The sequence below is a fragment of the Lutzomyia longipalpis genome, chromosome 3 (genome assembly GCF_024334085.1).
Source record: "Lutzomyia longipalpis isolate SR_M1_2022 chromosome 3, ASM2433408v1".
In the NCBI taxonomy this organism is placed as follows: Eukaryota; Metazoa; Arthropoda; class Insecta; order Diptera; family Psychodidae; genus Lutzomyia; species Lutzomyia longipalpis.
The window spans coordinates 11,987,112-12,009,772 of NC_074709.1; the positions used below are offsets into that span (position 1 = coordinate 11,987,112).

General features: G+C 38.9%; 5 protein-coding genes across 10 annotated transcripts in view; 2 read left to right on the plus strand and 3 right to left on the minus strand.

The window, feature by feature from the left end:
• Positions 1-15,599, plus strand: part of LOC129792184 (peroxidasin) — a 30,617-nt gene extending 15,018 nt beyond the window's left edge. For 3 of the 4 annotated variants that reach the window (XM_055830998.1, XM_055830999.1, XM_055830997.1), the window contains exons 3-13: positions 2,448-2,663; positions 5,146-5,381; positions 5,460-5,828; positions 5,945-6,127; positions 7,083-7,109; positions 10,585-10,785; positions 11,482-11,657; positions 11,743-11,873; positions 11,976-12,014; positions 12,399-15,057; positions 15,122-15,599. In XM_055830998.1, coding sequence (XP_055686973.1) covers positions 2,448-2,663; positions 5,146-5,381; positions 5,460-5,828; positions 5,945-6,127; positions 7,083-7,109; positions 10,585-10,785; positions 11,482-11,657; positions 11,743-11,873; positions 11,976-12,014; positions 12,399-15,009 — 4,189 coding nt within the window. In that variant the 3' untranslated portion in view covers positions 15,010-15,057; positions 15,122-15,599. The remainder of the gene's footprint in view (positions 1-2,447; positions 2,664-5,145; positions 5,382-5,459; positions 5,829-5,944; positions 6,128-7,082; positions 7,110-10,584; positions 10,786-11,481; positions 11,658-11,742; positions 11,874-11,975; positions 12,015-12,398; positions 15,058-15,121) is intronic. The other variant, XM_055831000.1, reaches the window with a different exon arrangement.
• Positions 15,484-17,270, minus strand: LOC129792187 (acyl-coenzyme A thioesterase 13-like). Its single transcript, XM_055831005.1, has 2 exons — positions 17,165-17,270; positions 15,484-15,985 (listed from the first exon to the last, which is right to left on the minus strand). Exons 1-2 carry the CDS (start codon positions 17,255-17,257, stop codon positions 15,611-15,613), a joined length of 468 nt encoding a protein of 155 aa, XP_055686980.1. The 5' UTR covers positions 17,258-17,270; the 3' UTR covers positions 15,484-15,610.
• On the plus strand, positions 17,153-19,600 carry LOC129792185 (uncharacterized). 2 transcript variants are annotated; one of them, XM_055831002.1, is made up of 4 exons: positions 17,153-17,264; positions 17,389-18,616; positions 18,677-19,336; positions 19,415-19,600. In XM_055831002.1, the coding sequence occupies exons 2-4, from the start codon at positions 17,429-17,431 to the stop codon at positions 19,556-19,558; spliced, it is 1,992 nt and encodes a 663-aa protein (XP_055686977.1). In that variant the 5' UTR covers positions 17,153-17,264; positions 17,389-17,428; the 3' UTR covers positions 19,559-19,600. The 2 variants fall into 2 exon arrangements, with proteins under 2 accessions (XP_055686977.1, XP_055686976.1); XM_055831001.1 differs by lacking the exon at positions 17,153-17,264 and having other exon boundaries at positions 17,366-18,616.
• On the minus strand, positions 19,579-20,225 carry LOC129792186 (neurogenic differentiation factor 6-A-like). The gene is made up of 2 exons (XM_055831003.1): positions 20,083-20,225; positions 19,579-20,017 (listed from the first exon to the last, which is right to left on the minus strand). The coding sequence occupies exons 1-2, from the start codon at positions 20,184-20,186 to the stop codon at positions 19,579-19,581; spliced, it is 543 nt and encodes a 180-aa protein (XP_055686978.1). The 5' UTR covers positions 20,187-20,225.
• Positions 20,226-20,513: 288 nt separating this feature from the next.
• On the minus strand, positions 20,514-21,792 carry LOC129792188 (BTB/POZ domain-containing protein 6-like). 2 transcript variants are annotated; one of them, XM_055831006.1, is made up of 2 exons: positions 21,667-21,792; positions 20,514-21,433 (listed from the first exon to the last, which is right to left on the minus strand). In XM_055831006.1, exons 1-2 carry the CDS (start codon positions 21,720-21,722, stop codon positions 20,587-20,589), a joined length of 903 nt encoding a protein of 300 aa, XP_055686981.1. In that variant the 5' UTR covers positions 21,723-21,792; the 3' UTR covers positions 20,514-20,586. The 2 variants fall into 2 exon arrangements, with proteins under 2 accessions (XP_055686981.1, XP_055686982.1); XM_055831007.1 differs by lacking the exon at positions 21,667-21,792 and adding an exon at positions 21,504-21,578.
• Positions 21,793-22,661: the final 869 nt, after the last annotated feature.

Genomic DNA, 22,661 nt, shown 5'->3' on the forward strand with positions numbered 1-22,661 from the left:
ATCCCTGAAACGTCTTCAGATTTTTGCATTTATTAACGGTTTTATTTTTAAACAATATCTAACAAAAAAAAAGCTTAAAGAATCAGAACTGCTTCTCATAAATTCAAGGAAGAGGAAAAAGAAAGATTTTCAAGGATTGCCAATGATGGTGAGATGATAGGAAAATGATTTGAAAGGCAAAGGGTGAAATGTCAATTCCATTTTCATGGCTTTTATGAGGCATTTTCTATCTTACAGCTGAATTCTATTCGTCACCACACACCCCGCATCTCCTCCTCCCACCTATACAACCAAAATGGGATGAATATAAAATCACTGAAGCGAGGCAATGGGAAATTGTATTGAAAAGAGATCCCTGATTCAGGAGCATTCGGATGAGTCATGCCACGCAGAGGGATTCCCGAGGGGTGGTTGAGATCTCCATTTACCCCCAAAAGAAACTCCCCATCGCCGTGGAATGGGCTGGAGGGCGCGCAGGGTGTAGGAGCTAATGGGAAGTGCGTGTGAGGTGTGTGATTACCCAACAACACTATACACCGTGATTGTATCAATTAGGCATTAGAATGGAGATTCTGTGTGGTGCTGTCTAATACCAAATTCCCGCTCAATATCCCCTGTCCGAATCCTCCCACTATGGCCGTATCAGATTTGCGTCAATTAGTCCTATACCCAATGCTCATGACGTTCAAATCGCTCCACGCCAGAAAGTCCGGACCATCATCCCCCCGCCTCGTTTGAAATTCAATTTAACATTCACTAAACCAAATTAATATTCTGCATGGTGTATACGGGGTGGATCCAAGAGGTTCACCGTCATGTCTACCTTTGAGATCGAATTAGAGTGAATTTACATATTAAAAGATGATTTGCTATGCAGACACCTTTAAATTCACCGCTCGAAATTTCATCTTATTCCTATAAAGAGGGGAGAAATTGCACCTTTAGTCGAGGAACAAGGTATATATTTGGAAAATGATCAGATTAAGGGGAAAATTCTCCACGTAACAACCATATTATATATATTTAAATTTAGATTGTTCAAACTACCCCTAATATTTTCCATACAAATAAGATTACTTTAAAAGGAACATTCTTCTTGCTACATGTATTGTGAAGTGGGGCAAGCAAACTAAAGGCTTGAAGTTAAATTGCAATTTTCTGTGGCATCCCCAAATTATTTATTAAAGAAAAACGGGGAGGAGGTGGATTTAAAATGGTTGGTCAGGAGTGTGGGGATGTGAATAAAATTGTGAATTTTTACGATGGCCTAAAACATAAAATCGCCAGAGAATTTCAACCGTGTTCCATGAAAATGTAGCCACTCAAGAGATACTAAAACGTTCCGTTTGAACCTTTTAGCCCCGAGTTCTTTGACCCTTTTCTCTCTCTCTCTCCATGTTAGAAAGTTTCATAAGATATATTTTCAAAATGCACTCTCAAGCAAACAATTTTGCTTTTTTAGTATACTTCTATGCAAAATCCATTTTCAATTTATCTAAGAGGATTTTCCAATGACATTAAATATACATTCATGCACGTCTTCTGGCGGCACTTTCCTTTGCCCGAATTTATCCTATACAATATTCTACTGCAGGAATTGTATCCAAAGTCCCTTTATTATGGGATACGTAAAATTTCCTGTGAGAACCTTCCGTTTCTTGCTCTACTTTTCCCCGCACAAATGGAATTTTCAATGAAAGAGCGTGAATGAAAATAACTCTTTAATAAATTAATTTACTTCACGTAGAAATTATTAATAATTCACAAAAGCTACAAAGAAGAATAATTAAACAAACTCTCCCCTATTGGATGATTAAATACCCTCCCACCCACTTTTAAAGGGCGTTGGCTGTTTACAGATTGCTGAAAAAGATTTTTCTCACTGAGCTGCATTAAATGATGAGCAAAGTGTTCCGATAAAATATTTATCCTTGTTTACGTGACCATAAACTCCGGGTAAAATCGATCGATATCAATTAAATTTTATGACCCCTATTGCAAATTGAATTTGCCTTTTACTATTTTTCCGCATCAAATAGCTAAAATGCTTGCATCGAGACTTAATCATTAAACACACGATAAACCACATGTTTGTTTTTAAAAGTAGGAAATAATTTTCATTCGTAGATTTGCTGTGATTTAGTGGATTCAGAGGGGATTAATGGGATTTTATGTTCTAGATATAGTATTTGGATTAAAAGAAGGGGTTTTGTTATAAATCTATCCAATAAAATCGATTGCAAATAGTGGAATAGACTAAACACTAAAAGTATAAATTAGTTATTTTGTGAATAAATTATGCATTTTGTTAATGAGATTAATTTCATTATAAAGCTTGTTGAGCATTAAAATAAAATAAAAGAAAAAATATTCCGCAATACAATAATCTTCTACATACAATTTTCACTGCGATTCTAATGAATTTTCCTTGTTGCTTCCTTTTACAGAGATCTTCGCTACAATCGCATTCGGGAAATCCCATCGAGGGCTTTCTACGGGAAGACGCGTCTACATACGATTTTCCTGAATGAGAATCAAGTGTTGAGCATTGAAGCAACTGCCTTCGATGGCTTACCATCCCTCAAGTATCTCTATCTCAACAACAATCGCATTTCGCATGTTGCACCGAATGCTTTCAAGGATTTGGATAAACTGCAGAGTCTGTAAGTATACTCGCAATCATTTTCCACCCTCTGGAAGTTTTGCATCTCTTACGGATCAAATCTTTTGATCAGAAAATTCTGTCAGAAAATGCAAAAAACTGTTGTCACCCAAAAATGTGTCTAAACTTTAAAAGTCTGCTTAAAACTAGAATTTTCTGATCAAAAGCAGAATCTTCTGATCAAAAGATGGGACCCATTTCTTACATATAAAATTTAATTTTTTGGGGGTGCGGAGAAGAATTGTGGAGGTGTTGGAAAAATATTAAACTTTAACTGAAAATTCTCTTTAAAAATCGGTGGAAGAGGTATATTTTTATGTATGGCATGTTTGGTCGTAATTAAATTTGCAATTGAAACTTTTATGCAAATTGAATTTTAAAATATGAACGGGTGTAGTGGGTGGAAGCATGGATACTAAAGGTGATGGACTTTGGTGAAAATTCTCCAAACTTGAGGGAATTTCTTTAATATACTTTACCTACATCTTTTCATATCAAAACAGAAACTTCTTATTGAATTATAAATGTTTCAGATATCTCCAATCCAATGAAATCACCAATTTGACTAATGGAACGTTCGCCCATTTAGTCCACATCTCAACACTGTGAGTATATTGGAAAAGAGATGAAAAAGACATTTCCCAGAAAAAGTCTTGCATGAGTGGATAAAATAATTTTCTTTGGACTCCAACCAAGCGTAACAGAGAAACCACAAAAGTAAAACTTTTCATCTCTTCCCGAGCAACTTTTTTTTTCTTTATTATATATCACTCTTCCTCGCCGGAAGATGAGAAAAGCTAGGCCAATTGCAAGAAATTGCATAAAATCATCTTTCTCGGATGCACATCCTTAACAATTTTCTCATCCTCATAAATCAAAGGAGAAATTGTAAATATTTCTCCACTCATATTGTTCTCCCCCTTTTTTTCTCTATAAATTTTTGCCTTAAAAATTCTCTTTTTGAAATTTCTTCTCTCAAATACTTTCAAGTTGAAATTCAATATAACTTTTTTTTTGTTTTTCCTCTATGCACCCCATTTTCTTCTTCAATCCAATGCACTTTTCCTCTATTTTCCTTCGGTGCACCATTTGAGGAGGGAGAAAAAAAATGTCTCACTCCGTGGAAAATGTGCGACAGACAGTGAATTTATCATCAGCAAATACAGCAGTGGATGAAAAATTGAAATGGATACATTTTCCTCAATGGGCATCATAAATTTTTCCTCCACTCAATTGTTTTACTGTTTTCTGCCAGCAATTGTGGTAAATAAATACACTCAAAAAGATACTTTTCTAAGAATTTGTAACATTGAAGCAAAATATGGAGGAAATATGGCGTCCCCTATACTGTCGAAAGCGCCCTCTGAGAACACATAAATTTTTATATTTTAAAACGGTTAAATAAGTATTTAAAGAATAGTTCTAAAAATTGAATTCATTACGTTTTAGCTTGAAAAATCTCCAGTTTTTGTAACATTTTAAAAACCATCTATTCTTACCGTCCCCTAAACTGCTTGCAACGCCTTCAAAGCCGTTAAGAATTTTCCAAAAAGCTCTTTTTATAGATTTGCAGGCATTTTTCCCCAACAAGAAAATTTCAAAAAAACTGCAAAAGAATATAATTGCTCGAGAGCTAGACAAATTGGTAGGAATTAGATTCCTTTGAGTGTGCTCAAGTGATTTTGAAAAGATTGAAGCAGGGGGTAACCGACTATGCTTAGAATGTACCGCGCGACTGCACCGCGAGTGGCAAGAGTGGCAAGAGTGGCAATGAAAAAGTGGCAGGAAGTGCACCGCGAGTGGCAAGAGTCGGATACCCCCTGGATTGAAGTGGCCGCATTTGCTGGTATATTTTCGGAAGGAAACCAACGATGCTGAGACATGTATAAATGGTGCACTCCACCCTCAAAATAGAGCCGCGCAGACTTTTGTCGTCTCTTGTTTATCACACAACAATTTATGTGGATGGGGGGTGTATAATGTGACCGGAGAGAACGAAAAGGAAACTCACTAAGGGATGAGGAAAAGCTATATATACATTCGCGACTAAAGGAATGCCTGCAAAATATTGGCGTATGTTTCACGTTTGGTTGGGAAATTCTTTTGCTAGCGGCGTCTTTGTCCATTGATGGCCATATTTTAGTCAAATTGCTTCCCTCTTTTATATACAATGCCAACATGGGGTGGGGGGTGGCTTATACCGGGAAATTTTCATCTCTTCTGATCAATTTCCTTGTCAAGTGCACAAAAGGGAAACACTGAGGCTACATTTTCTGCACTCGAACAATTTCCTCCATCATTCTTCGACGCTCTAGTGGCATTCCATTCCAACTGCGATGAATATAGAGGTCCCAATGAATGGAAAGTCACTTCAAGGGCCCTTTTTTTGTATCCAGTGTAATGTGGATGGGATAATTTATCGGGTTGATTCATTCGACTCTAAATGATCCTCCTATTTCTTTGCGCACACCTTTTGTGTGTAGATTCTTGTACAATAATCGCCTGACAACAATCCCAGAGGGAATTCTCAATGGCATGCGGAATCTCCGGAGGCTACGGCTCGATGGCAATGCCCTGGAGTGTGACTGTCGCCTCCTGTGGCTTCTACGGCTCCTGGGAGATCCAAAGACAAGCTTCCAAGTGGCTGCTACATGTTCCTCACCATCCTCTGTGGCAGGAAAAAATATCTACGTCCTCAAGGAAACTGATCTCAATTGCTGTAAGCTGAAATTGTGCTTCAAAGAATTTTTTTGAATTCATCTTTAACTTTTTCAAAATGAAATTTCTATTCAAATAGCAAAACCAAAAATAATTCCACCACCGAAGAACATAAAAGTCCACATGGGTGAATCTGTGTGGATACCATGTGAAGCATCAGGATCACCACGTCCTGATATTGTGTGGATGAAGAATTTCAATGAGGTGGACAAGGCAAATCCACGTTTTCATGTGATGCCCAATGGTACCATTGAGATCTCCAATACAACACACGAAGACTTTGGATCGTACGAATGCATTGCCAGGAATATTATGGGTGAAATACATTCAAATGCCATACAACTGGATCCAATGGAAGAACGAGTGAAGCTGCAGTTCATCCAGGAGCCCCAGAGCAGCATCTTTGTTGACTCACCAGCTCCTATTGTCCTCCACTGCCTTGCTACAGGTATGTACTATACGAACCCCCAAAAAGAAGGAATCCATTGGTCGGAGAGGGGATTGAGTGGAGAATTTATATTCCCACATCTCTCAGGATTCGATTAATATGCGAATCTCCCACAGGCGATCTGGATGTTGTTTGGTCATTCAATGGGAGTCCATTGCAATTGTCTGAGCATCGGCGTGTCCACCCCAATGGTACACTCACCATCAACCCCACCTCCGCAGCTGATACCGGAACATACAAATGCGATGTCAGCAACAAATACGAAACCATTTCCTCCAGTGCAGAAGTCATGGTTGATGGTGAGTCCTTTATTGCTTAACAATATCTCATGCACCCTTTCATGAAATTTCCATTTAGTGTACTACGCCCCGAGTATTATTCACTTCCACATTGCTCTTTACTTCCAAATGTAAGTGAAGGGAGAATTATTGCAAAATTCCAAATAAACTTAACATCTCCTTACAAGAAGGATTTTCTCAAAAGCTTATCCTGCAAAGTAATTTAGTTTTGTTTAATCTTACAATAAGCCATAAAGATGAATAAATCCTCCCCTAAACTTTATTTTAATAATTGCTTTAAGGATTTAAGGATCTTATAGAGATTTACTAATAGAAGCTTTTTTTGAAGCCCCTAAATTTTCCCCTTGAGTTGCAAACTTTTTCAAGAGGATTCATCTTAAATTCCAAATTGCTTCTCAATAATGCAAATTGATGCGAGAGATAAGATGCAATGAATGTCTCCATTTTTTCATCACCCCTTCCGGGGTTTTTTTTTCTTCTCCATGAGAGGGCAACAAAACTGCTCTGTAAACGCCAAAAGGTAGGAAAATGTGTCACCCATGATTGATCATCTTACTTGGCGAATTATTCAGTATGTAGCACCCCCACGAATGCGATGCCCTTTTTATAACTCCTCTATACGAGGGATGTTGGGCAGCAGTGGGAAGAATATTGATTGATCCTGGAAAATTCACATAGCCAGTGTGATAAATTGAATGACCCAAAATTGGAATGAGAAGTTTGCCAAAGAAATGGATCAATTTATTTTTCACAACCCACCCCTCGTAAAAAACATCCCCAAAGTGTGTCACACAGAAAGTTTTTTTTTCCACTGTAGTGATGCACAAGCAATTCTCCCATCGCTCTAAATCTCCTGGGTAATGCCCTCGCAAAGAAAGAGGGGATAATTGCAGTGTGAGTTGCACATTTGGAATGGGGAAAAAAACAATAAAAACTTTTGTGCTATTTCATGCAGCAAAAATAGGAGAGACACCCCATTCTGGTAACATATAAAGCTATAAAAATTATAACTAATTGCATTGCTTTGGTGTTTTTTATTTCACTTTATTCCACCATAATTTGGCCCTTATATGTTTGTTTTATTTCTCCTATCTTGGCATGATTTTATAAGCCTATAAAGTAGTGGGAATGATTTAATTAAAATTTCTCATTATAGGAGTTTACTCGCATTGTCTATGGGAAGTTTCTTCGTTCGAAGGAGCAATCGAGACACTTGGAAATTTTAAGAAAAAGAATAAGAAATCGCTAAAAGAACGAATTCTTATTTTCTTTTGGAATTACCTGGAAAAAGCTTACAAGATTTAGTTAAGAAATGCAAAAAATGGCGTCACTATTGTGATTTTTTATTCTTCTTTGATTCTCTTAGAAATTATACGAATTCAAATTGTTTCCTCGAATAGAAGTTTTCTCTAGAGAGAATGAGTAAACTCCTTTATCCTTTGTATATGTTTCATTTTTTTTGATCCTTTTTCTTAAAGAAAATTTAAAGTAAATCCAATACAACGAAAAACAGCGTACATTTCCGGGAAATAGATTTATATATTTTCTTCCCTTCATTTACCATCAATATAAAGCTGTGATTTTATTAAAACCTCCATGTCGCGAATAAGACAACTTAAACAATAAAATAAATATAAAAATAAGAAGGGCACAGGGAAGTACGCTGGTGAGGTATTAATTTACAAAGGATTCCCTTTTCTGCTGCGCGCAAAAGCTCATCCGTCTTTACTTTTTTTTTCCATCCATCCCTTCTGGAGAGGGTGGCGTGGAGGGTGGATAGAAAAAAATCCCCTCAAACGGTGAAGAAGATGTTTTACTGAAAGTGAGAGAAATAAAAATTGTCCTTTGATATGGGATATAGGATATGGTTTTCCTTTTTCCTTGTGATTTTCTTTTGCACAATACACACCCACAAAAGCTCTAAAAAGTCCCGGTATATACGCACCCCGTGAGAACAGTGAGGGAGTGGTGGGAGGACAAAAGCTGCCAAATCCAATAAAATCCACAAGACAAATTGTCGTGAGAAGTTGGCGCGTAAAAATTAAGATCAACTTTTGCACCATCCACACACTTTTTCTTAAGCTAGAGGGTGGCTTAGTGACGGGTGGAGGTGTTATTTCCACACACAAAAGAAGAGAAGAAGCAATTCCACATGAAAATCCCGACTTGAGAAAAAGAAATTACCAAAGTGTTGAAATGAGAAGATATACAAAGTCAATAAAGCACACAATTGGGGAAAGTAATCAAAGGTGGATTTTCTCGCGAGATGTATGAACGGAGGTGGATGAGCAAAATCATCGCACCTCAAGGAGGAAAATCCCACAGTTTGAAATTGTTTTGACATCCATCCAAAAGAGTTTCTCTTGCGCTGTGGGGGGGGGGGGGCAGAAAATTAAATTTATACGAGATTTTCTACGTGGCAACATCCAAAAAGAGTGCACAAATTGCGAACAACTCACTCCACATTGTGCAAAAACCATGAGGGTGGGACGGGGTGGCTACATTGGAAAATAGGAGTGAAAAATACTTTTCAATTGTAAAGGTGGCTTTTCTCACATCCCCCACACCCTTAAAATACTCACTCTCTGTGTGATGTAGTTTGGTGTTACAAACGAGAAAGAATGTTCTTTTAACTTTTGCTTCCAACACACATTGGTTGGACTTTTGGCAGCCAATTGCAACGGCGATGTTTTTGTCAGGCCAAAAGGAACATTTTCACCTGTAGAAGGGTTATAAAAGCAATAATTTGAGGAGAATTGGAAAGGATTTTTTTCTCCAGAAATAAACAGATTTAGATGAAATGAAAAGAGAAATTATATAATGAAAAAAAAAATCCTTTTCTTAAGCTTGAGGTCTGTTCTCTTTGGAGGCTTTGTGGAGGATGATTTTGATTTATTTTTTAGATCATAAATATTCTCATTAAATGGCTTAACTACGACAAGAGCTTTTCTTCTAAAATATTCTTTACTTGCTGCAGTTTAATGAGTTTAATGAAAGCTAATAAATGCGAACCAAGAGCTTTGGTTTTAATTTGAAAAATCGTTTCTTTGCTTCAAAGCTTTTATTTCCAAAGCTAAAATCTAACAAATTTTTAATCATAAATTAGTTTTTAACCCATATGCTGATAACTTATATCTTATCTTAAATCTTATCTGCCTTAAAAATTTTCTCAACTCCGTAGTAATGTAAATTGCAGAAGAAAAAACAAATTTACGAACAAGAAAAACTTTTTCACACATTCATGTGCTTTTTTTCTGTATGTGGCATGAGAAAAAGAACTTTCTCTACCTCACGTTCTTTTCCATTTAACCCTTTTTTTACCCATTTTTCTCATTTGTATACGGGAGGAGATTTTTCGTTTTTTAGTTCCATGCGGGAATGAAAACTTTTACCCAACATACACACATGAAAGTCGTTTGGTGTGGGGGGAATAAAGGCGACCCAATGAATTTATTAAGCCAAATGAAAATGCTTAAATATTTAATGTAAATTAATTGCACATTCCGCATAGAAAAGTTTTTCGGAACATTTTGCAATCCCACCTGGCGTCTCCACTGTACTGTGCTACCAGGAGCTTTTGCTTCTGTAGGAATTATATATTTCGTGCAAACGAGGAGTAAAAAAGCTCAAGAGGGTGGGGGGGATGTGATGAGAAAGTTTCACACAATTGTGTTCAACACTACACATCACTTGGTGTGGTATCCATCCTCAAACTCAGCTTACCCACCTCTTCAACCCACCCTTGTTGCTGTATTTTCAGCAAATCCCCAAAATAATAATAATGCTCTATATGAGAAAAATTTATTCATATTTCGTGCATTTTTGTGGCATTCTGTGGCACGCAAAAGTTTTTGGGGAGTAGTGAATGTGGGATGGACATTTCCGGGGATGTGCCAGAAAATGTAGCCTTATTGTGTTAGTTTATTGCAAATAATACGGGGTTTATTCGTACACAAAATGAACGATGCAGTGTGGCAGGAAAAAAAGGAATTCTGTGTGTAGCATGTGTGGTAAATGGTTCTCGTTTAATTACTTAAATTCCATTGATTGTACCCACATATTCCCAACACGAAAAGGCAATCATCCGCCCCCACCCTTCAGTATATGGGTCGTTGCAAAAACCAACAAATTGGGATCCTCATCAAAGAGAAATTGAAACCAAAAAAAAGAATTTTTTTTAATGGGAATTTTGTGGTAAAATATCCAATATTATTTCTCAATGATTCACATAAAAAGCTTTGGGGTAGAGTTTATCTATTTGGGGAAGAATTTTTAAACATTCAAACAAATAAAAAAAACTTTCTAAATATTTAATTAATGCAATTTATTTAACAATTTATTATCATTACAATTAGTCTCATTATAGCGCTTCTGTGTACAAAATTAGTTCTTTAATTTGCATTTCTAATTAAACACGTGCAGTTAAAAAAAAAGACTTTTTTGTGTTAAATTTTCAGTCATTCCGAGATTTGTAGTCACACCGGAAAATCGAACAGCCAAAGTGGGTGAGGAAGTCACGCTAGATTGCGAAGCAGAAGGAGATCCCAGTCCAACGGTCGCATGGGAACGAGACGATGGTCAGCAAATTGTATTCACACCCCGGATTTATCTCACGGGGAATCAGTTGCACATAAAAGATGCTAAAGAATCCGATTCAGGTAAAACCACATTCACAATTCCACCCCCCATTTCCCGCCCCCTGCTCCCAAAATGCCCCAGAAGTTTTCCCCAAATGGGACACACCGAGATTTACTTCCCGTTTGCGGTATTTCCTTCGTACATTGCTGTCTCATGCAAATTTTGAGCAACACACAGCATAAACCCAACTAAATTTGTGGGCAATCGATGTTAGGGCGAGGAAAATGGGATGAAGCATGAAAATGTTGTTAAATTACTTGGTAAAAAAAAAATTAGAATGCGTTTAATTTATCATTAATGCAATATAAAGAGAGATCTCATGCTCGGTCTAATTGTGACTCAAGTGATCTAAAATCGAGACCCAAATGTCCTAATGAGACTCAAAAATTCAATTTTTATTTTTTATTCTATTTTTCATTTATTCATTCCATTACCTAAATTACAATCAAATTCTATTTGTTTTACAATTATTTAATGTAGATTAAAGTTTTTTTACCCAATTAGCACAAGAAAATATCTTTAATCATTGTTAAATTGATCTCTATAATTTTGAGTTAAAACACCTTTATTTAAATTCCCAAACATCCTTTAAAAAAGTAAATAAAATGAAGTAGAGTAAATAATAAAACATGGCGCGTAGTAAAATACAAAACATCCGCAGTAAAATGCGGGTTAACTAGAGTGGCTAATGTTGTATGTTGTGTACTCCATGGTAGGTCTTTACATTTGCATAGCGGAAAATGCTGTGGGATCCGCCGAAACGGTGGCTTCGGTGGAAATTCAGAGCCACGCCAATCCACCCCATCTCATTATTGAACCATACGACTTGGAAGCACTCCAAGGTGCCACCATTGAATTACCCTGCATGGGGGATGGTGACCCACCGCCACAGGTAGAGCCAACATCCACACCCACATCTATATCTGTCCTTAATCGCTAACGGCGCGTAAAATTGGTGCTGATTTGTTCCTTTGTAGGTCAAGTGGAAGAAAGACGGAAGGACGATTATATCGACAGATCGGTTCAGGATAGCTGCCTCTGGTAGTCTCCACGTTACCAATGTCACAACCCTCGATTCCGGGCGCTACGAATGTTCCATCACAAATGAGTGAGGAATTCTTTTCTTTTTTTGTTGTTGTTGCTACAACCCCTGAAATCATCCCCAAAATGATGTGGATTCTAATTAATTTCACCCTCTCTAATCCTACAGATTTGGCAGAGCAACAGGTCAAGGGCTGCTAATTGTGAGGTAACTCTCTCATTGAATTTCACTTCTTTTTTTTCCCCTCATCAACTGATCCCTCTGATGCCTTTTTTCCCACAACATCCTACGTGGGCAGTTTTAATGAGAATTTTTTCGCGTTTTTTGTCTCACCGGAAATTGGTTCGCTAATTTTTCACCTTCCGTGTGATGATGGAATTTTAATTAAAAAAAAGTTAAAAGAGCTTTTGTTGGCTTTTTGTGAATTATTTCGGAACTTTTTTTTTCAACGGTTTTCCACTTCCTCATTAAGTTACGCCATGGACGCCATGCGGACGCCATTGAGTGTCATTTAGACTTTAATATCCTTTTACAATTAAATTGATTCTCTTTCCAAACTATTCAGAAAAAAAATCCTTTTTTATTTTGTAGAAAATCCGATGAGGTGGCTCCTGGGGAGAAATTTGTGAGGATGGCCTTTGCAGAGGCATCCAAGGAAATTGATGCAGCCATTAATCAAACAGTGGCGTCCCTCTTTACGCCTACAGCGCCAAACACGCATGACTATGCGGAGAAATTCCGAATCTTCCGTTTCCCCAATGAACCAGCACGGGAATTAGCCAGAGCAGCGGAAGTCTATGAGAGAACTCTCGTTAATATTCGTCGGCACATTGATAGTGGTCACACAATGATGGCTAATAAGACGGACTTCAACTACACGGAAATTCTCTCTCCGGAACACTTGGAGCTCATTGCAAGCCTTTCGGGATGCATGGCTCATCGACAGAAGCCCAATTGTACTGATATGTGCTTCCATGGGAAGTACCGAACTGTTGATGGGACGTGCAATAATTTGGGGAATCCAACCTGGGGTGCTTCCTTGACGGGATTCCGAAGGATTCTGCCTCCGGTGTATGAGAATGAATTTAGTATGCCCGTAGGATGGACAAAAGGACGTCTCTACAATGGATTCCAACTCCCAAGTGCACGTCTCGTGTCAAGTCGAATGATTGCCACGGAAGAGATAACTCCGGATAGTCGAATCACGCACATGGTGATGCAATGGGGTCAATTCCTCGATCACGATCTTGATCATGCTATTCCATCGGTTAGCTCCGAAAGCTGGGATGGTGTGGATTGCAAGAAAACGTGTGACTATGCAGCTCCTTGCTATCCCATTGAAGTACCTCCAAACGATGTGAGGGTGAACAATAGACGATGCTTGGACTTTGTTCGATCCAGTGCAATCTGTGGTTCTGGTCAAACATCAATTCTCTTTGGGCAGGTGCAACCACGAGAGCAAATCAATCAGCTCACATCCTACCTCGATGCTTCCCAAGTTTATGGGTATTCCAAGCAATTTGCCAATGATTTGCGCAATTTAACAGCAGATGAGGGTAGATTGAGAATTGGGCTGCATTTCCCGGGGCAGAAACCTCTGCTTCCCTTTGCCTCCCCAACGGATGGGATTGATTGCCGGCGGGAGATTGGTGAGAGCAATGTTAATTGCTTCACAGCCGGTGATATTCGTGTCAATGAGCAGGTTGGACTCCTGGCAATGCATACAATTTGGTTCCGGGAGCACAATCGCATTGCCGACACTCTACGGTTGTACAATCCACACTGGGATGGGGAGACACTCTACCATGAAGCAAGGAAGATTGTTGGGGCTCAGATGCAGCACATTACATACTCCAAGTGGCTCCCATTGATCCTCGGTGAGGAAGGAATGAAGATGCTGGGAGAATATCGTGGCTACAATCCAACGGTTAATCCATCGATCTCCAATGAGTTTGCCACAGCAGCCCTGCGTTTTGGGCATAGTCTCATCAATCCAATTCTCCATCGGTACGATGCAAATTACAAGGAGATCCCTCAGGGGCATTTGCCTCTTCATCGGGCATTCTTTGCACCCTGGCGGCTTGTCTACGAGGGTGGTGTTGATCCTCTAATGCGGGGCTTGTTCCTTACACCTGCTAAGCTGAAGAAACCCCTTGAGAATCTCAATACTGAACTCACGGAAAAGCTCTTCCATTCTGCACATGCAGTTGCCCTCGATCTGGCTGCCATCAACATTCAGCGATCACGAGATCATGCCATACCCTCGTACAATGACTACCGCCGCATGTGCAATCTCACCGTTGCAAAAACCTTCGATGATTTCACTGAAATCTCCAATAAGCAGGTGCGGAAGCGACTGCAAGACATCTACGGGCATCCCAATAATGTCGACATCTGGGTTGGGGGAATTCTGGAGGACCAAGTGGATGGAGGGAAAGTTGGTCCACTCTTCCGTTGCCTCCTTGTGGAACAATTCCAACGTCTTCGCGATGGTGATAGGTTTTGGTATGAAAACCCATCAATCTTCAAACCTGATCAACTTGTGCAGATCAAGCAATCCTCCCTGGCACGCGTCCTGTGCGACAATGGGGATAATATTACAGAAATCAGCGAAGATGTCTTTATGCTGTCTCACTTGCAGGATGGATTGAGAGCATGTGAAAAGCTCCCAGAGATGGATTTGCGTTTCTGGATGGATTGTAGTGGGTGCACACCACGTCCCCACCAGGGAGGTGAACTGATTCGACGTCGAAGATCCCTCAATGCCACCTTCGTGGAGAAGGAGCACGAAGAGGATGACAGCAACTGGGTGGATATGAATGAGGAGCGCATTGAGGGGCTTGAGACAACGCTGGAATCCTTCCAGAAGACCTTGAAGCAGATGCGGAGGAAATTGAAAAAGTTGGAGGCATCATGCCAAGCTGGTAGTGGGAAAATACAGAAACCACATGGGCACTGTACCGACTGGAGTGGAATACGGCGTCTCAACAATGAGGTCTGGAAGGAAGATCCGTGCACGCAGTGTGAGTGCAAACATCGAGAAGTTCACTGTGTGCGTGATAAGTGTCCAGAGGTTGAGAAATGCCCTGATGGTGCTATACCCACGAAATCACCCACCAGCTGCTGCCCAACGTGCCCACCAGCTGCAACCCCATCGACTTCACCAGCACCTCCCACATCGACATCCGTTCCTGCGGCATAAGCTGTCGGATAAACTCTTTTGGACATCCTGCACCGCAAGGAGGTGGAGGTAAAATTAACTCCTTTTGTGATTTACTTTGTCTTTAAAAAATAATTTATTCTTTACTTCGTAGATTTCCAACTGCCTCCGCAACCTATGAATTGAACCATCTCCTTGTTGAACTACATGATACATTTAAAAAAAATCTCATTCTTCGGAGGAAAAATTGTTCATTTTTTATGGAATTTTATGAGCAACACGAAAGCAAAAACGATGTTAATTCCCCTCTAGATAGTGGATTAAACACACTGAAAATACTTACCTACCCTCTACCATTCATTATATATTCATAAATAGGCATTTATAATAGAAATTTAATTATAATCATTATATAGAGAAAAAAAGATGAAATCAAAGAATTATTATATAGCGAGATAAATCTCAAAGAGTAAAAGAAAATGTGAAAAAAATATATAAAGTAAAACAGCGTGGGAGTAATGGTAAGAATTTCGAATGTATTTTAATTGTTTTATAAACAAGAATATTTCCGTGTATTTGAGGAGTAAATTAAATAAATCGAAAAATTGCCACACCTTTAAGCAATCACTCAATTTTTGCCATTTTATTCGGGTAATTTTGTTGTGTAGTCCTCCTTTGGGCCCAAATCGACAAATTTCGTCTGACCACCTCGTGCAATGAGAGACCCATCGGATTTGTGCTTCAGCTCACACTCCAGGAAAGCCATTTTGCGTCCTGCCTTGATGGTTGTGGCATCCACGATGACGCTATCACCCTCCCGGGCACCCTTTAGGTAGCTAACACGGAGATCTACAGAGACGCCCGGATGGGAGTTGTTGGACATGAGAGCAACACTTGTGAGTATGTCAATTAGAGAGGCAGTAAAGCCACCGTGGAGACCACCAGCACTGTTGAGATGCTCAGGAAGAACCTTAAATTCCGCCTTTATCTTCCCCTCGCCACCAGCAACTATCTCAACCTGGATGTGTTGTGTGCAAGAAATCAGAAAAAAAATTTAAATTGATTTTTAATAAAAGAATAAATTTTTTATTTAACCCTTGTACTGCCATGAGGGGTAAGTGACTGACCCAAGAGTTGTAATTCTAGCTATTGAATCAATCTTTTGGAAATAAGTTCTTTAGTTATCTGAATGAATTGTGTAAAATTTTCAGATCGATCAGACCACCAGGAAAAAAATATTAACAAAAATGTAATTAGAAGGAATTCAAAAATTGATATAACGGTCAAAATTCGTTTTTTTTTCTTGGTTTTCACGGATTTTCTGATTTTTCCTGCAAATAAACACCAAAAAGTAACAAACAATTATTCTAGTTTGCTAAAAGAGGAATATTCATGAAAAACCTTTCTACTTTACTGTTCAGACAATTCTAACCAAAATTTTTTTTTTAAATAGATCATTAAACATCCATTAAAATATTATTTTTCTTTTAAAATGGACAAAAAACTTCTCCAAGAAGTCACTAAAATCGCTAAAATCTCATTTGTTCTAACTACTCGTGTTCGTTCACCTACCCTTTAGGAATAAGCGTGATTTTGGTCCCAGCGTACAGAAGGTTAAGGATTTAATTTGTTTTTAATTAGGACTATATTAATGCTATTATTTAGCCTTTATTAGTTTAGGAATTATTCTAAAATCTAAATTATTCTCTAATCTTCATTCTATCTTGACGCCATTTTGAATTTTCATCGCAGTTCTTAATTTATTCAATAAAATCTACTCAATTAAAATTTTCCCTGGATAGAATATTTTATTGAGATAAGAATCTAAACAGATTCAAAAGAAAAGCGAATTTAGATTTTTAAAAAAATCAAATATTCTCTCGAAATGGGGGAAAAAACTGTAAAGAAAAAATTAGTTTGAGCAATTTTAGATCAATTTTGTCAAAAAGATGCCCCAAAGAGCTCATAATTGACTCCACGTTGAGCTCAATTTTTGCCTCTGAATATTGAGCGAATTTGTTTAGTGGGTTGGTAACAGCGTGTTTTGGAACAGCAAAAAAATCCACAACACAATCAACAATGTTGATTTTTTATATTTCCCCCACAAATCTGCACTAAACACGAGAAAATTCAAAGAAAATTAATTGAATTGATTGATTTGGGCGTAGAAGAAGTTCCAAAGGAGGTTCTTACTTACATTTTTCAAGCAAGTTGTGCTGAAACTTCCATCTGTGGCCATATATTTGACAATAGCACGCACAAAATCAACACCACGCTTTGCTGAGGACATTTTACAGGTAACTTTTCTAACTAAATATCTAAACCAGTGAGTAGTTGATTGATACAGAGAGGCAGTGCCACTGGGGTCAAAGTCAAACTGAGAATTATGTAATTTCTGATGAAGTTTTTCCTCTCGCGTAGGTTTTTCCTCACGCGCACGACAGCAGAGCCGCCAACTGCGATGGATATGAATGAAATTTCAACAATTTCCCATCGGAAGCAGAAGATTACGCAACGATTCTGCCTGAGGACGTCACCGTGTGGACGCTACTACTGCCTCATGCTGGCTGGAACGGCAGTAATCAATAGGATAGCTCATGCACCAACAGCTGATCATGCCAGCATCAACTTCCACGTGAGCCAACTACAGTGCCCTGAGAGTATTGCATCGCAGACTCTTCCGCGGGACTTGGAGACAATTTACGAAGCATCCACGCACGATGAGAAGACGTCATTGGTGCTCAATCCACTCATGTGCTACAAATACGCTGAAAATATCAGCATCCTCCTGACTGATCTGCAGGTATCGCCAAGTCTTCATGGGCGTGCCAATGAGCTCCTAATTGCATCCCAAAACTCCATGGGATGCGTGCACTTCTTCGCCCCGCCCGTTGTGTGGCGGAAGTGGATTTTAGTCCTGGATGTGGCGAAGGAACTCATTGAGCGTCGTCACAGTGTGAGTATCATTAGAACCTACAGAGATTTCGAAGTGGCCATTGAAGATCACGTAATATCCGCTTTTTGCTGGACAATGACAAATCACGAGAGGATCTATAAGTTCTGTGTTGTGGTCAGGAGTGGTGTAGCAATTTTCTGCACCTTCAACAGGGATCGGATGGAGATTGAGTTTGAGAGTAATTTGGAAATTGCAAATGTCACCAAACTCCATTGGTTTCAATTTCATCGGCAAAACTATTTGGTGGCTGCTGCTGCCACGGGGCAGATTCATCTCATGAATGTCGATGCAGAGGCAAAGCAATGCACGAGTGTTGCTGAATTGTGGACTGATTGTGATCATCTAGCTGTTGAGCATTTGGAGGTGAACACCGAGAGGGAAGATGCTCTCCTCTTGTTCGTCAAAGATTGCTTCCTTGTGACGTTTGTCCTCAATGAGGAAGAGAAGATTTTCTGTCGCTACGTTGAATTGGGCAGGACACCAATTGTGGGGCTAACCCCCGTCAATTCCTGGGAATATCTCATCATCTGCGCGGACAGGCACACAAAATTAGTTCGTATTAGTGCAACAGATGCAGAGATTGACATTCAAGAGTTGGAAGTGAAGAGTAATCTCCAGGAGAAGTATACCTTTGCCGGAGCAGTTGCTTCGCCCCATCGGGTGTTTTGGATGTTTGCCGGGGAACTTCTTGAGGTAAGATGAACAAATTAATTTAAAAGACTTTCCATTAATCCGTGGGAATTTCCCGCGCAGCCTCATGATTCCCACAATCCAGCTGTTTCATCAGTCATTGTGACCACATCGACATTCATTGATGGAAACTGCCCACTAGACATCCTCTCGCGCACATCGAAAGATCCCATCTCTTTGGCGGATTGTCAGGAAGCCCTGCGCATCCGGTGGTTCAAGGAATCCGATGTGGATCCCTACTATATTGATCTCGTGGCACAACCACTGCACGATGACGTTGCATCCGTGATAAATCTCCGGAAGAGATTAATTTATCTGGGAGCAAGATCGGGTTCACTGAAATACGGCTACCAGGCACAAGCCTTGCACTTCCTGGAGGAATTCCGCTACATTCTCCGTGTTCTGGTGGTTATGCACATGCACAGGAATCTCCTGAAGCTCCGTAGACGACATCAGGTGACGAATAAACTCACAAAACTCCAAGTAAATGCCGTGAAGCACTTCAAAGTAGCCATCCGGGAGTTTCTCTTGACACCCATTCCCGAAGAGTATGCTCCTGGTCTTGAGTCACTACGAGGTATCCTTGAGCAAACCATGCAGGACGTAAAGGAGCCAAAATGCATCCTCATACTCTGCCAATTGTGCCAGGGGGAAGTCAATGAGGACACACTAATCTGTGCAGATGGCCATGAAATGCGTCGATGTGTCCTGACCAATTTTCCGGTGAGTTTCAAAGCTATAAAAATTCATTCAAAATGATTAAAATTAAATTCAAAACTTCAAATTATTTTCTTCTTCCAGATCTTTATACTGAATGAAGCCATTTGTCCACAATGCAATCAACTAATCCTCAAGGATCGTCCCATATTGACTGAAATCCTCCTCCTGGACGCCAATGAGGAGATAAAATGTCCCATTTGTGATGTAGTTGTCGATGTAGATTAGATTAAATAAGTTTTTTTTAATTAAATTTGAAAATCAAACATATTCTGATCAAAATCCATCCAGTCTGTACTTCCGGTACTGCCGGTTGTGCGGGAATCACTCGAAGTACCCGAGAAGGCATCACAGGAACACCAGAATCTCATAGTTGTGGTGTCCTCAGCTGAGGACTCCTCAATGAGACACTGTGCTACTGCATGATCCAAATCACACCGAAGACGTGCCCTGAGGAGATTAACGGTGCTCTGACTCAATCCACGGGCAAGGATGAAGATTAACTCCTCAAAATGCAACTTCCTCCCCCATGAGAGACTCTGTCCCAGGGCACTGATGTAATTGTACGCCAAGCGGAGGGTTTCAATCTTCGACAACTTCTGATTGTGATTCTGGTCCAGTTCCATCGTGGCCAGTGTGGGATTGAGGGGAACCTTGGCACGCAGAGTATCCAGAGCTCTATTGAGGCTACAAAGAAAGATTTTTATTTTAAATCAGATTAAAATTTTTTTAACAGGAAATGCACCAATCACCTGGACATGCGATTGCGTTCCCGGAAATTTGCCTTTGATCTCCTGAGGCGTGCTTTGAGACTCCTCTCATCGCGTTCTTCCCGGAATTTCGACACTCGAGGCATTTTAGCTAAATTTCAGCAAAAATGGTGTGAAAGAGTCAACTTTTCCGCCCCAACTGGCAGCATTTTCACCACAAAACTCCAAAAACGAGGGGAAAGGAAAAACCTTATCGGAAAATTGGTTCCACACGGCAATTTAGCGAGATCCTCCTCAATTAGTGCGCGCCCTTTTATCATTTTAGTTTATCAAATTACTCGATGTTTGCATATCAGAGAGATATTGGGGTGCGACGCTAATTATCTCTCCCAGATATAATTGCATGATGCACTCCTGATTCATTTTGAAAAGGGAATTTTCTTTTATTAATTAAATACTTCAAGATCTTTTTTTTTTGTTAGAACTTCATATAAAATTTATTTCAGTAAATTTAAAGAAAATACAGAAGAGTATAAAGGATAAATATTAAGCAATCTGGGTAATAAGGCTTTTCGTAACAAGTCTGTGGGATATCGAAAATGAGAAGACGGTATCTGATGAGATTTTCTTTTGAACCCAGAGCTGCAAATCGTACACTTGTTCCTTCGTCAGTAGCGTTGGTCTCTTGCAACATTCAGTCAGCTCCTGGAGAGTCATTGTTGGGAATCTAATCAAATAGATGAGACTACCCAGTTCGCTCCTCCATTTATCTTCATCGTAGACTTCACCTTTGTATTTGTTCATCATCAGCTGCAAAACTGCTTTATAAAGCTCCAATTCAGTGCAATGTAGTACCGGTGACTCAAGGATAGCTTTAAGAAGGCGCTTCTGTGGTTCATATGTATCAAATCGAGTCATGTTCGGAATTATTTGAGTTGCATTTTGTCTGCTCCAGTTCTCCAAATAATCTCCAACTGAGCGTAGACCACTATCACTTAAAATATAAAGTGCTTCTAAATCGTTGAAAAAGAAAAAATTCCAACTAATTGGCATGAATTTGATGCATTTGTAAGTAAGATCATTGATGAGGTACTTCCTTGTGGCATATAAAATTTGCACACGGTTTTCATCTGTAACATCCGAATCCTCTCCTTTTCCATAGATAAACTTCATCATTATGTTGAAGATCTCAAATGAAATATCACTGATCTCAATTGGATCACTGTTATTCCAATTTTCTGAAGTAAAATGCGTCTTGAACACATCACTCTCATTTGCCAGCTGGAACTTTTCAGCGTGAATAGTTGCATCGCCATATTGAGGAAAGACAAAGACAACATCCGGTTTTAATCCATATTTCACGGATTTCAGAGTAGCTTTCCTTTCAGTCATCCTGCAAAATATTTTCCAATTAATTTGTTAAGTGTTAAAAGTAGAAAAAAGGAAGAGGAAAAGATAGCTACTTAAGAATTTTTTTACAAGATTTAGAACGTTTAGAAGGCTGAATGAAGTGTAAACTTGATGTCTATCGTTCAACTTCACTTTTGAGACTAAATTTTAACTATGGAGAATCAATTCATAAGCTTTTATGCAAGTTTAGTCTGTTGCAATTATAATTCATATTACCTTTTCACTTGAGTACAAAATGGCTGGAGGCGGTATGTTGGTAGCGATGCGTCCATCCACGTTGACTGCCAGATGCCAAAAGAGGCCGAGTAAAACTTTTTTGAGCCGAAGAGATCATTTTCCTGTTCCTCCTTATTTGCTCACAGCGCCTCTCGTGGCAATATCGCCATAAATCAACACACTTTACTTTTCTTTTCATATTTATATTAGAGATGCAAACTATCGGAAAAATTCGCTATCGATACTATCGAATATTTTTGGGAAAGCTATCGATAACTATCGATGACTATCGATAAATTTTTTGTTCGTGGATATGACCGGTTTTTCGCTGTTCAAAAAAAGTGTTGGGGGACATGGGGCAAAAAGTTGTTTTTTTGGGAGAAACATTTTCCTGATTTCCCTGAAAATATTTGAGTTTTTCCATGACAACTATCTTATAGGAAATTTTCCAGGCTACAACTTTGTCTCAGACGAAAAATTTATAACTCAACGGGAAAATGCATTTTCAGCTTATTTTCCGAAACCTTGCACTTCTAACTTTTTGCCCCAACCATGGGGCAAAATGTTAATTTACGTTTTTTGTCCCTAAATTTTAATTTTATGAATTTATTTCATTTAAACACTATAAAAGCAATTGAGAATAAGATATTTGTGCAACAATTGGAAAATTTTTTTATAATAAAAATACAAAAAAAATAAATTAATTAAAATAAAGATAACTGCCTTAAAAAGGGTGTCTAACTTTTTGACCCAAGTGGTACTTTTTAATGTCAGTGTTCTACGGGAAAACCCGGAAAATTTAAACTAGGTTCGTGTTCAGCAATTGTTACTCTATCTAAAATGCATTTGGGTCAAAAAAAATACGTAGAAATACGCCGAAATACGATATTGAAATGAAAGGTCAAAGTAACTTTGAAATTCGAAAATATTATTTTTAAATAAATCCAAAAATATTAGATCAATTATTTTAAATCTTTATATGGTTAGTTAGAGTT